At 37.7% G+C, this 14,568-nt stretch overlaps 1 protein-coding gene across 3 annotated transcripts in view; it reads left to right on the top strand.

Moving 5' to 3' along the window:
• Positions 1-14,568, top strand: part of mctp1a (multiple C2 domains, transmembrane 1a) — a 106,567-nt gene that overhangs the window by 28,278 nt on the left and 63,721 nt on the right. For all 3 annotated transcript variants that reach the window (XM_055161399.1, XM_055161398.1, XM_020917527.2), the window contains exon 2: positions 7,343-7,466. In XM_055161399.1, coding sequence (XP_055017374.1) covers positions 7,343-7,466 — 124 coding nt within the window. The remainder of the gene's footprint in view (positions 1-7,342; positions 7,467-14,568) is intronic.

Raw genomic sequence — 14,568 nt, 5'->3', positions numbered from 1 at the left:
ATGTTTTTGTCCTAAGTATAGACTAAGTAGATATAGTCCAGGTTTAGATCTGGTGGTACTTTGAGAGCCAAATATTATGGTGTTTGGTGTGAACAGTTTAATGCGCCATTGCTATCTGGTGTGTAAATGAGAGCCGCATGAGGAAAAGATAAGCCTGCTATCTGAGCTGCTTTCTCTACGGTTCAGATGGTCATGCCAGTAAAGAACAGCCACAATGATGAGGAGAAGCATATGTTGTGTAATAATGGTTATGTACTACTTAATGAACTGTCAAATTCCCATGAGAGATCAAGACCAAAGAAACATAACACACATTTCTACTGCGTGTGTTTTTCTTATTCTTTTTATGATGGATCTTAGACAAACTCATAAATACTTATTGAGTGAGAATCAAGGGCTGAGGTTCAGTCTGTCCTTCTTAACAGCAGCACATGTTTTATTGCTATAAAGTGATCAGTTTTAAAGGATTTTATTTCAGCACCTTGATGCGGTTTTCTTTTTGTGGTCAAAAATTTTGCATTATTTCGCAAAAATGCCACATTCAATTACTACCTGTACCATGTTGTGCACAATAAGCACTAAATAGCTTGTGTGAAAAGCCTGATACATACACATAGCTAAATTTGCTTTCCTTGGCTTTTGCTTGTACTGCTAAATACTTAACAAAATGTCCCATTTTGTCCTTCCTGTAATTTTCTCTATGATACAGCTTCTTTATTGATCCCCTGGTCTGGTGTAATCCCTTTTAATCCTTCCTTTAATGTGCAGTGTAGGCGCAGGTGCTTAGGTTTTTTTTTTTTTTTTTTTTTTATTCATTGTTGTTCATGAACACAGGAAATGCTGCAAATAAAATGGCATGAATGTTTTACTTGTGAACAGACAGACAGAAGAACAAAAATGTGCAGCAATGGTTCTTTCCTTGATTGTCTTGTCACACTGTGCCCTGACCTGGCATCGTGTATCTCCATCAAGGACTTAACGCTGGTCTCTCTGCCTCTGATGGGTGCTGTCTAGTCCCATCATCTGTAGCACTCACATAGTGTTGTGAAAGGACATACAGTTCCTCTGCTGTAAATTACAAGCACTACCGACCTCTAGTTTATTCAATATAACCCAGTGAACCTTACAACATCCCATCTGTCCTGAGTTCTAAAAAAGAGAGGCGTATTTTACTTCTATGGAGTATTACTTGCTAACACACAACATATTTATATTACTGTGTTATCTTTCATTGTTTTGAAAGTAGTATATTCACAGAAAACAGTGTATTAACACGTTTTATAAGTGTTTAGCGCTCTAAGTCTCCCCCCTTCGCTAAGTCACTCCCTCTTTAGACCTCTATCACAACACAGTGTATCCTGCTAATAAAACCACTCCACATCGCATCCGATTTGTCAAGTTGTTGTGTACAGTTTTGTATCATGCCTTTGTATATTTATGGAGAATTGTATGAGAGCATGGATGACGTAGGCATGCTGGAAAGCAAAAAAAATATTTTGCATAATACCCCCTTTAAACAATTATGATATACTCTAGCATAGAATGGATCAATGTCAATTAAATGTAATAGTATAAACCATATTTTTATTAATGTTTGAGTATAAGTATAAAACATAACAAAAACAATTCACTTAATGAACCCAAACAAAATTTGATAATTTTTTTTTCTCAGAGTGAATGTTGGTAGGTGCATGTGGATTCTTTTTCAAGTCTTAGATTAACACAATATCTTTATGCAATCTGTGATTTTGTCTATGATGAATACATACTATTCATATATTGTAACAAATGCTACCTTCAGATGTAATGCTGTAGTTTAATAAGTCTTACCCTGGTGACAGTTATATAATTACGAAGTACTACACATCTTTATATCTTTGTGAAAGTAGTATTATGTATGACATTTCCAAAGATAACTGCATGCATGGTAATTTCTTCTCTAAATATGCAGAATAGCTCTGAGTAAGCCTACAAGGCATTGTTCTTGAGGGAAATATCTTATTAACAATAGCAGAATTACAATGAAGGCTCATTTAGGGTGTGATTATCAAGCTCATGGTTTTAATTGGACATTCCCTCTTGGGTCTTTTTCCTGTCTTGTATTGTTGTTTTCATTTTGACCGTGTTTCCGTTGTGCATCTTGTTGGATTTGCTCTTCTTTCTGCCTTATTGGACTGTCAGGACCCCACAAGCATTTCTTGTCTTCATAGGTATTCAGAGGATCACCTTGGAGACCAGATGACAGAGCGCCCACTCAGGGGTCAGTCAGGAGAATAGAAGTAATAGAAGGATGTAGTGAGGAGCCTGGTGCCAAGAGACCTACAGCATGTGGACTGCTAATGGGTCTCGCTCCCTTGGGTAAAAGATGGGTGCTTCTCTGAGAACAGCACTCACTCCAGGGTTAAAAGGCCATGTGTAGAGACCACCACCACCACCACAATGCTACAGGGACCATGTGCACTATTGCGTAATATTTTATGAGACAGATCACAACTCCATTCTGTGTGTTATGGTGAATGTCAATGTATTTATAGTGCTTTGTAGTCCTATAACCCCTTTCATGAATGCTTAAAGGTCCTATATTGTCTTACATTGACTCTTGTGAGCTATTAGAATGTTGTTATCTCATCAAAAACAAACCTGGTATTTTGTGTCATTCACAATTCTTTGAGTAATCCTGCATTATTACGCTGTATACCTCTCCAGAGCTCAAAATGCTCTGTTCCAGTTTGTGATGACATGTAGAGGTAGTTTTCAAGTTAACAGCTTCCTTTTACCTTTTGTTCAGTAGAGATTGGCATTTTCAGGGTTAGTGAAGGCATATGGAGTTTAAAAACACAGTGGAGGAGTTCCTGTTGTACCACATGACTTTACAAGGTGGAGCAGAGAGTTTTCTGTTTAACTTGTGAATGAAGCACAGCTCTGGGTATGTTTTTTGATGAGAAAATATCATAACATAGATCAGAAAATAGTGTAATATAGGCCCTTTAAAGTAATCTTGCAATGTCTTGCAATCGAAGCTTGAGTGCTCAGAAAATTCCTATTTTATCCCCTATACTTTTGTTTCCTGTAGGCCTACTTGCGATTATTAAACCCAAGCTGTCTTATGATATAATCGTCAAAGTTAGTGCCAGGAATTATATTGTTGTTATGGGGTCTGTCCATAGAAGTCCCACTTGGAGACCTGGTGGTGCTGGCTTTGCCAAGCGGGTGAAGAGGTGCAGGGTTATACATGTGGGGTTCAAAACTGTCACGTCTGCATTTTTCACTAATAAAAACCTGAACATATGCCACTTGCTACAGTGAAGTAACACTATGAAGACCCAGGACCTATCAGTTCTGTAGTTTTGAACTGGAAGTCAATGGACCCATTTCTCATAAGCAGTTTTAACCCTCTTGTTTTAGGTGATTTTAATATTCACATTTGCTGCCCCTCAAAACCTTTAGTAAAAGACTTTGTAATGACGGCTGAAAGTTTCAACCTAACCCAACTTATACAAACACCCACTCATGAAAAAGGACACATTTTGGACCTTGTTTATTTTTCAGGCTTCACTATCTCAAATCTAGATATTTTTGACTGTGGTGTATCAGATCACTTTATGATCACTTTTGAATGCCTGCTAACATGCCCCATGATTAAACCCTTACCTCATAGCTCTACCCGATTGATCCGCTCTTCCACAGCACCACGTTTCTCTGAATTGTTCACTGCCCATCAGCAGTTTGGGGCCCCTGAGGGCCCAATTGCCTGCGCAAACACAGAAGACCTAACAAACTATTTCAACTCCCTATGCTCAGAAATTCTGGACTCTGTTGCCCCCAAAAAACCCAGAAGACCCAAAGTTAAAAGTACATTAACACCGTGGATGACTCTACTCGCACACTTAGACAAATGTGTAGAAATGCAGAAAGAACATGGAAAAAGGACAAGCTTCACGTATCTTTTGAAATATTTAAATCATCACTAAAGTGCTACCAGAAAGCGGTACAGTCTGCGAAAAGTGAATATTTTTCCAACATCATCGAATCAAATGCTCATAAACCTCAAATCCTTTTCCAAACTCTAAACTCCCTATTACATCCTCAGTCTTCACATCCCTGCCTCACCACCTCAGTGGACTGCTGTGAACTGTTCAAGGACTTCTTTATGAATAAAATAACTAACATTAGAACACAGATTATTCGTCCCCCCAACCCCCCCCAAATCATGCCCCATGCTACCCACCACCTCGCTGAATTCAGGCAAGTGTCTCTCCCTGAACTAACTGAGGCTCTTGCACATCTCAAACCCACGAGCTGCTACCTGGACATTTTACCTGCAGCCCTCTTTAAAGACGTATTTCCCTGTACCCACCCAAGCATCTTAGCCATCATAAATTCATCTCTACGTAGTGGTGCTGTTCCTACATTCCTTAAAAAATCTATTGTGCATCCGCTTATCAAAAAGGCAAATTTGGACACTGAAGATGTATCAAACTACAGGCCCATATCCAAATTACCATTCATGGCAAAAATTTTGGAAAAAATTGTGTTTAATCAGGTTTCAGCTCATGTTAACACTCTACATATCCTTGACAAGTTCCAGTCTGGTTTTCGCAAGCATCATAGTACTGAATCTGCTCTGGTAAAGGTCTACAATGACATCCTTCTCACGCTTGATTCCGGCTCCTCAGTTGTATTAATTTTATTGGACTTAAGTGCAGCCTTTGACACAGTTGACCACCAGATCCTCCTAAAACGCCTGCAGCATACGGTTGGCTTGCAGGGCTCAGTCATAAAATGGTTCTCATCATATCTGTCAGGAAGATCCTTTGCAGTCAAAGTTGGTGAGAGAGTGTCTACTTCTGCTCCTGTCACGTGCGGCCTGCCCCAAGGGTCCATCTTAGCGCCTCTTTTATTTTCTTTATACATGCTCCCCCTGGGTTCAATCCTAGAAAAACATCAGATTAAGTACCACCTTTATGCTGACGACACCCAGCTCTATCTTCCTGTTTCCCCAAAAAACGTCTCATCCTTTGTTACCCTCCATACCTGCCTTGCGGAAATAAAAAACTGGATGTCCTTTAACTTTCTTCAGCTAAACGAAAATAAGACTGAAGTTATCCTATTTGGACCTAACACTGACACCCTCAAATCTGACCTTGGACCTCTTGCCACAAATTTGCACGGTTCAGCAAAGAACCTTGGTGTTTTTATGGACTCTCTTTTAAACTTTGACAAACAGATCGCAAATGTTGTTAAAACTAGCTTTTTTCAACTCAGACAAATTGCCAAATTAAAACCAATCCTATCATTCAATAACTTTGAAACAATCATTCACGCCTTTGTAACAAATAGACTGGACTATTGTAATGCACTATATTCAGGCCTCCCACAATCCTCCATAAACAGGTTACAGTTAATTCAAAATGCTGCTGCCAGACTGCTCAACGGTTCCAAAAAGAGAGACCATATTACACCCATCCTAGCCCAACTCCACTGGTTACCTGTTAAATACAGAATTGATTTTAAAATTGTATTATTTGTTTTTAAATCACTTAACTCACTTGCGCCACAATACATCACTGATCTTTTAACCCCCACACAGCCTCTCGGTCTCTCAGGTCAAACTCGCTCAACCTCCTGTCCATCCCACCATCCCGCCTCAAAACCAGGGGAGGCCGAGCCTTCTCTGTTGTTGCCCCCAAGCTTTGGAATTCCCTCCCTCTTCCCCTGAGATCTTGCTCCTCCCTATCTCACTTTAAAACCCTCCTAAAAACACATTTTTTCAAGATGGCATTTAACAGCCCATGAGCTCTATTTTAAACTATTTTTTTTATGCATCAAGTAACTCGTCTATGTAATATTTTATATTTGTGTTAGTGTTTTCATTATGTTGTGTTTCATGCTGTAAAGCACTTTGGTGCAACTTGTTATGGTTGTTTTTAAATGTGCTATATAAATAAAATGACTTGACTTGACTTGACTCTCCAGGCAGGCGTTGCAGATTTGCAACAGCTAAATTCCAATTACCTACTTATTCCACATCCATATTATATGACCTTTTTTTACTCAGGAGCCTTTTCTCCCATCCATGCTGATAAACGTTGGCGATGCAGACTGTGCAAGAATGGCTACACGCAAACGGCCTGCCAGAAGTGCAAAATACTTTTTTTTTTAACAAAGGATAAAAAAGTCAGAATTGTATATTACTACCCCATATTATAATTTTCCCCAAATATCAGATTTTTCCTGATACTAAAAATTAATTTGAGCCTGAGAGGGTTAATAATATTGCCATTTACAATGAACAAAATATAAAATAATGATCAATGTTATGTTACGTGTAAAACTAAGAAATAGCATAATATATTGTCTTTGAACACAATGCCAAGTATGTTCATTATGTTATGTTATTATAACAGATCAGAAAATAGTGTAATACTGGTCCTTTAATATGCAGTTCCTTGAAAGCCAAACGTGAATGCAGTGTGTGCTTTCAACATGTTTTTTCATGTACCACAAGAAACTGATTTGTTCTGATTTAAAACACCCCGAAGAGCTGGAGCTTTAGCCCAGGCCTCTAACTACTGTAATGTTGCCCTTGGGTCCATAATGTGGTTAGAACAGTCACTTTCTTAAGCTTGAGTGCCACAATGAAAAAAATTGAATGCACTTACAGAAAGCACTTCAGTTAAATTCCTACTGATGTCAAGCACTATACACAGATAAAGTTTGATTGATTGAAATGTCATCGCTGCAGTAATTAGTTTTATGTTATGAATAAAATTAAGATCTTGTGGTTTATTGTGTGTTTTATTTGTTCAATCCCTTTTTATGTAGCAAGTATCGATTAGGTTTGTATACTTAGAAGGGGTCATTACATCATTACACTGTCTTCTGAACTATGTTATAATGTTGTTTCCTCATCAAAAACATACCCAGAGTTGTGTTTTGTTTCATTCACATGTTTAACACACGAATCCTGCATATTTAGGCTGAGTTCTTCTCTCAAACAAAAACACTGTCTTCCGTTGTGTGATGCCATGTGGTAATACAGGAAGAGTTCCACTGTGTTTTTGAACTCCATGCACCTTCACTAGTATCATTTGGATAATTTCAGCCCTAGAATTGCCAATCTCTACTGAACTAAAGGTTAAAGATAGCTGTTAACTTGAAAAGTTTGCTTCATGAAAACACAAAATAGAAGTTTTGAGCTTTGGAGATGTGACAGACTAATAATACATTTTTACTAAAACGAGTAAATGAAATAAGACACAACTCTGTGCATGCTTTTGATGAGGTCACAAGAGTCAGTGGCACATAATATAGGTTAAGCTGTATATTTATTTGTTTTCAGGGCGTCAACATCGTGGAATCCAGTAATGCAGATCCCCCTCCACCACGACCTCCGAGTCCAGCCATGTACCAGCTGGATATCGTCCTAAAGAAAGGGAACAACCTGGCCATCCGAGATCGAACAGGTAGGTTTATGTTATTCAAATGTAGGGAGACATATTTATAGCACACACAGAACTGTTCATATTCCAGTTTCTATCTTTATTGTCTCATCAGACTGCTGCACAGCGCTAGATAATGTTTTTTTATAGCCACTTATGCTTTGATGTGGCTTCATTTCTTCCTCCCTTTGAGCTGTGACTATGTGGAGTAAGTGAATTTGAATGGGGAGGCGTGATGTGGCACTTTTCCTATGTACTGTGGCATGGTAAGTATTCAGCTGCTGGCTTAAGAGAGAGCACAGCAGTATTTTTAGCATGACAGTGGATACAGTCACGATCCCCTCATTACATTGGTATAATAGGGTTAAGCTGTATTGTAAATCTATTTACTACCATATTTCTAATAGTCATGGTGCTGTGAAAACACCCCCACTAATACTCATGTTATAGCATTGAAAAGGAACCATAATAAAGTCTAAATCTTTCTTTAGAGAGTGGTTTTGGAGGTGATGGACACATTGGTCTCGTTAGTGGCTGAAGGGGGGTGCCATGCCGAGAGAATCTCTGCTGTATATTTTACCTGACTCTCCGTCCCCCTGGATAATGAGCATTGTAGAGCGGCTCCCTCGACCTGTCTATGTGCCAGAGTGCATCTTGACAGCTCATTACAGACACAGCCCATACACAAATAACACAAGGTCTAAATGAAGTAATATTAGTCATGCTGGCAACACAAAGCAATGCTCGACTACATAGAGATAAATACAGCCATTGAGTGCCACCATGTAATAATTCATGTAAAGTCATGCTAAACTGGCTGCCTGAGGAGATGTATTCTTGAAATGGAAGGACGTATTTATGCCTCTACCTTTCAAATCTCAATATTTCGTTACTTTAGAAGATCATGAAAGCAAGGCCACAGATTTGAAGCTTTGATCAGGTTTCAGGTTTTCATTAATTTTGTCTCATGGAGAAATTTGGCTCAGAGCAAGGGTGAGCAGCAATAACATGATGTGTTAGTGTGTTTTTATTTTTTTTAATGTGTTATTTATTTATTTATTTATTTGAAAAGGGACATTGCACAGTAATCAACATTACACAATGTAAATTAACAGATTGAGCTCATGTTCATCTGTAGTACTTGTCTAAGAATGCAATCACAACAAATATTACAACATATACAATAAAATTGCAAAGACAAGCATATTATATACAATCAGTGCTCACAAATCTCTGTTTCCACTAGACATTTTTGACATTCTTTTTAAGAGAGAGGAATGAAGGAAATTTTCTAATGGTCTCTGTGACAGTGTTCTATTGTCAGGAAGCTCTAAGGCAGAAATGTCAAACTCAGGCCCGGGGGCCAAATTTGGCCCGCGATATAATTATTTTTGACCTGCAAGATCATATGAAATATGTATTAGAGCTGGGCCTCCAGCTACAGATAGACATAGATTCATTATTTATTTAAAATTTTGTTATTATTTTATATTATGCTTGTTCTGGATTCAATGTTTAAGTAAAACTATTGTTAAACATTTATTTTAATAAGAAAAGGTATAACATTACATATCTTGAAAAAAAAAAAAACATGCATATGTTGATGAAATTTTTCAATAATATAATATATAATAATATATAGTTTTTCAATATTTAATTTGGCCAACGACTTTTTTGAGTTTGGCACCCCTTCTCTAAGGTAAAGGACGGCCTGACCAAATGCAGTTATTTTGATAAATATAAAGATGATACCAAATCAGTCAATCAGTCCCATCTCTGATTATACATAAGTTGTGTCTTTGGGCAAGACATTTTACCTACTTTGCTTTAATATTATCTGGTTTGCCTGAGTTTGATTTGTAGTCTTTGGAGGGGCTCAGGTTTCCAGTCACGCTTCCTTTAAGGCAGACAGAAGGAGTTTATCACCTGCATAGAGAAAGGAGAGATTGAAAAATGCTCCAATGTGAGTTTTAGTGTCTCGAAAAGTACTGTATAAGCCTAAAACAGGGGTGTCAAACTCATTTTGGTCTGGGGGCCGTATTCAACCAACTTTGATCCCAAAGGGCCCGGATCAGAAAACTCATGGCATATAAACCCCAAAAATAACAATAAGTTCAAATATTTGTGCAGAGAAACACAAATCTATTACAGAAATCTTTTTTGATTGATGAACTCTTTCTTTTACAAAATATTATATTATTATGAACAACCTGAAACTTTAAGATAAATACAATTTCAACACAAACATGAACTTGTTTGCAAATAGGAATAACTAAATTTTTGTTGTAAAATCCTGCAATCGGCTCCACTTTTCTCATGTTGGACATTTTTCTGATGAGGGTGTTACGATCAACAGTCAAAACGATTGTCCTATAAGAGCGTTTGGAAAGAGACAAGTCTTCATTTGTGCTGCTCTGGTGGGAGGGGCCACGTACAGAGACGCTGGAGATGCTGCTGTGATAAACACCACAGAAAATTAACAAGATTTTAATAGAAAATATCATTAAAATATTTAGTAGAAAATCAGCCAAGGGCCAGATTAAAGGTCTTGGAGGGCCGGATCTGGCCCCCGGGCCGTATGTTTGACACCTGTGGCCTAAAGGATCACCTTTAATACTATAACAAGGCTAATGTGTTTTATAGGCTATATTGGATATAGAACTGTTATTGTTTTTCAACATATCAGAATAAAATACTAACTAAGTAACTAATTCAGAACTGGTTCAAGAAATACAGCAAATCATATATCTAACTGAAAGGATCCTCAACTTATCAGACAGCCTTCCCCTTAGACTCTCCTGTCACTGCAGCTCAATAGATTCAATATGACCTATGGAAGAGGCTCCATCCTGGTAATGGGAATCCCCCAGAGCCACAGCCATCCATCAAAACTGACAGGACACAGGGCCAGGAACAACCGGAGAGCTTATCGGAGAGAGAAGTCATTCCAGGATCCTGCACGACCGAGGAGTTTTATGGGCAGCTTTTGAACCATCTCTCTGCTTTCCCATTCTCACACCCTACAAGCACCGCTGAGCTCCCCTATTGTGGAGTTCTATAAGTTTGCTAACAGACAAGGCGCTGACCATTTAAGAAGGCTCTTGCACTTTGTATTTGAAGTTTAATTCACCGAAAGCTACACAGTTTAAGCATAAAATTCAATGGGCTTTGTGTTGAGAAATGTTCCCTATTTGAGATCCATTTTGTCTTGGAGGCACACTGCCGGCATACACTAAGAGTGCCTTTTGGTCCTAACGCTTTCTTAACTGCAGGCTTGTGTTGTGAGTTTTCCTGCACAAACCTCCACAGGCATTTCCCTTCTTCCTTTTTGTTGTGTGTTTTAGTCAAGGTTCAGTTACTGCCTCACTAATAACTGTGCCTGAACTTGACTATTGGGACCTTTTTACGTACCATAACATTTTGCTGTAGCGCTTTGTACAGAATGCTGATCACCTTCATATGGCCACGGTGTCTCAATATGGTTTTCCTATATCAGTGGGTCTTTGTCAGAATTTTAGGATTTAGTGATTTTCATTTGTGTTTTTGATATTAGCTGTCCAGTGAGCATTAATCCTCAGAAAAAATTTAAACATTTTGAAAATATTAGATAAATGATTTGCTTTAAAGCAATGCTGTGTAACTTTTTTGCACTTCATCTGCATGGTCCCGTGCAGGGGTGCTGGCAATCTGTATGTTCTGGAAAAGTCCAGAATTGCTGTCTGACCATGGGAGTGATTATGTTTTTTCCCTGGGCCAATTTGTCAGGGAAAAGTCCAGGGCCGTTTTTTGGCCGCAGTCCGCCCCTGGTCCTATGGGAATTAAAGTTAAATCCGTACTTTGTAACATTTTCCATAGAGATAGATATGTTTTATGCGTTTTTTATGTTGTGGTATTGTGTGTTCAGTAGAGAAGCAGAGAATCTTTAAGACAGTGAAGATGTGACAGAGGTTTCAAGGCAGGTGGGTCTCCATTGAGGATGGACTGAAGGCTTCTAGTTGGAGAATAAATAAAGTGTTTTCTAGATTAATTGATTTAATAATGCCAATGCTTTTATCATGTGTTTTAAAATACAGTCCAGATAACAAGGAAAAAATCAAATCTAGAATGATATATCTCTTTAATTTTATACAGCGTGATATCAGTCTAGTCACCACTCCCTGTGTCGCATCTTGAGCCAGGCTCAAACACAACAGTGCAATCAGATCATTTCAGTGAAAGGTGCAGAGAAATAACAAAATAACAGAGTCTTGAGGTTCACCTATTTTTTCATTTATCTTTCATAAGCAGCCATATTTGTTTTGATACAAATGGAACATACATGTCTCTGATTGACCAATTCATCCATCAGTCACACCCAAGTATAGGAGAATACTGTTTTTCTAGATCCCGGACAATGTTTAAAATGTAAAACATACAATATTTATAGCTAAGGCTATAAGTTGAAGCTAGTGTCAAGCTGTGACACTATATGCAACATGATGTAACCTCTTTTTAAATTTTTTGAAACTGTGTATTATTTAAAACTTCAATCGAATATTGTCTTGCATCATATTTTTAGAAGGAGATGACACACTCTCCCAGAGAGGATATTATCTGTGAATAATTCAGTTTTCTGTCTGCACTATTCTGAAGTAGAGCTGTTTATTAGACTCCATTCATTAAATAGGCTCAGATGATTGTCAAAGAAAGTTGTGTGTTATTGGCATGTTAATAGATATACCAGGACAGAAGCTATGTGCTCTGCTGGTCACTCACTGTTGTGCAATTCTTTTAAGTGTTTTCAAAATGAGTCAGCGTTTTCTGTAACTTCATATTTTATACTTGTTTTCGTCATCATACCTTCATTTTTATTGGCAGCTCGGCCTGACTTTTAATTACTGCAATAAGGTACAAAGATTACTTATATATTCACAAGCTTATGACAGTTTTGCTGAAGTGGAGAAAGGCCATTTTTCCTAAGGGTTGCAAGGATGTCTTAGTTCAGTTTCCTTAAAATATAATCCAGTATAAAATAACATTTGCATTGGATGCACTATGCCAGTATGGAAGTGCAGTGAACAAAGGGAAATGTGAGGAGGCCAGAGAGAGTGTCCAAGAACTGAAATGCAGAGCTGCACATCACAAACCTGATGATCTGAACAATGAAGGACATAATGGGAAACAGTGGAAAAAACTAGAGTCTCAGAGAAGGACTGATGGAGCTACATTGGATGTTTGTAGAAAAAGTACATTGTGATTGTGTAAGCTAGCAGCACACTGTGTGTGGAGGAGTGAATACTGATGCTCTGAGAACAGGATGAAGGCTGCTGATGAGAGAAGATATTAAGACAAAGGAAAGGGATTCGTAGGATTGTAAAGATCAATTGGTTAATCAATAAACCGGATAATTCAGGTCACAGTACAGTAACTAGAAAAAATAATTATTGTAAACAGTTTAGATATACAATGATGTAATTTCCAATTAATCTATACTGGGAAAAAAAGTCTTGTATATGTTGAATTTTAGCATTCAGGAAGTTTGATTTTAAACGACTGATGGTCATGTAGGAATGGTAATCTGGGAGAATTAAAATAAATTTAAAAATGTTAACTCCATAGAAGAAACTGGGACTGAATATAGTGCCTATACTTATCTAGTGCCATGTTTAGTTTTTTCCTAAAATACTTTTTCAATTAACATCTTGGGTCTTAGTGATGGAGCCATGCAGTGATCCCCAGTGGTTTCATGGCTGCTGCCCCTTAAGTGAGGGCTGAAGGTGGATGTGGTGGATCATGATTTCAGATGCTGTCAGGAAGACAAAGCACTGGCCCCACACACAGTCTATCAGGAGCTTTTACTGCACCACACATTCTCCAGTACTCCAGCTGAGTGCACCACTGGGCTCTCCTCCTGCATATTTTCTACTCACTACTACTAATTGTGGTCCACATCAATTGTATCGCCTCCTCTTAAGACTCATAAGACTGAACTTTATGAACCTTTCAGTACTGGCCTAAAGTACTATCAGCTGTCGTTAATGGTGTATTAATCTATACTGTAACACTGGCAGATGTTTCAATGATATTATGTTCTTTTTAATCAGACCAAAAGGGTATCCAATGAAGCATGCACTCTCTTTTACTGAGCTGAAATGTTGAACTGCTTTTTAGGAAGATAGTAAAAAAAAACAGCTTTGGTACATGAAGTCTCTTCACGCAGTGGGAATACAGGGTAATCTATCATCTTTATGGCAGTAATTTTGAAGGTAAGCAAAATTACAATGGCAAGTATATTCTGTAGTAGTAGTAGTAGTAGTAGTAGTAAGTAATAATAATAATAATAATAATAATAATAATAATAATAATAATAATAATAATAATAATAATAATAATAATAATGGACATTTGTGGTTAATTTTAAAATTATTTACTTTTTGTGTAATTGAATCTCAGCCAAGCCATTTACAGGAACATTTTAGCACATTCTCAGTTAACTGCAAAATGATGGTTCTATTCTTATTATTGAGTGAATCTAACATAAAGAGACATTAATTCAATTTTACCTACCCCCACTTGGGAGTGTCCACCTGTGAGTAGTTTAGACTGTGTGAAGCTGACAGTGTCTAGACTCTTCCCATTGAAAACTACCATGTCAGTGAGGTCTCCAGACATCTTCTGTGATGAAAATCTGTCAAGTACTTGACTGAACCAACTTTATTCTAAACTGAAAATAATTTAATTAATTTTTATTTTCCTCTCTGCACCAATTCAACAGACATGCTTGATAGTTAATATGAACTTGTCATGACACACATTTCTCAGTCTAAACAAACACATTTCTCTTTTTAATAATTTCCTTCCAAAGGATTCATATTAATTTAATGATTCTTATTATAACTTTTCTTGCATATTGGTGTGCCTTGACAGGACAACAGATCAGCCACTGACATAAAGCCGTCTGACTCTAAAATGTCTCCCAAAGAAGTAGTCCTCCACCTACACACTCAAAGTGTCCAACTTCCTACTCCATGTCCAAGTCCTTTGCTTTTTATTTTACATCATAGGGCCCCCCAGTTTATAGCAGAATAAAAGATGAACAGCTCCATGGGAAGCACTGAGTTGCACTCAGTATGTGTCTGTCAACTCT

The sequence above is a fragment of the Boleophthalmus pectinirostris genome, unplaced genomic scaffold (assembly GCF_026225935.1).
Source record: "Boleophthalmus pectinirostris isolate CB_2022bp ecotype Guang Dong unplaced genomic scaffold, ASM2622593v1 HiC_scaffold_4, whole genome shotgun sequence".
Classification (NCBI taxonomy): domain Eukaryota; kingdom Metazoa; phylum Chordata; class Actinopteri; order Gobiiformes; family Gobiidae; genus Boleophthalmus; species Boleophthalmus pectinirostris.
The sequence above is the reverse complement of the archived record's forward strand: the minus strand, read 5'-3'. Positions and strand labels throughout refer to the sequence as shown.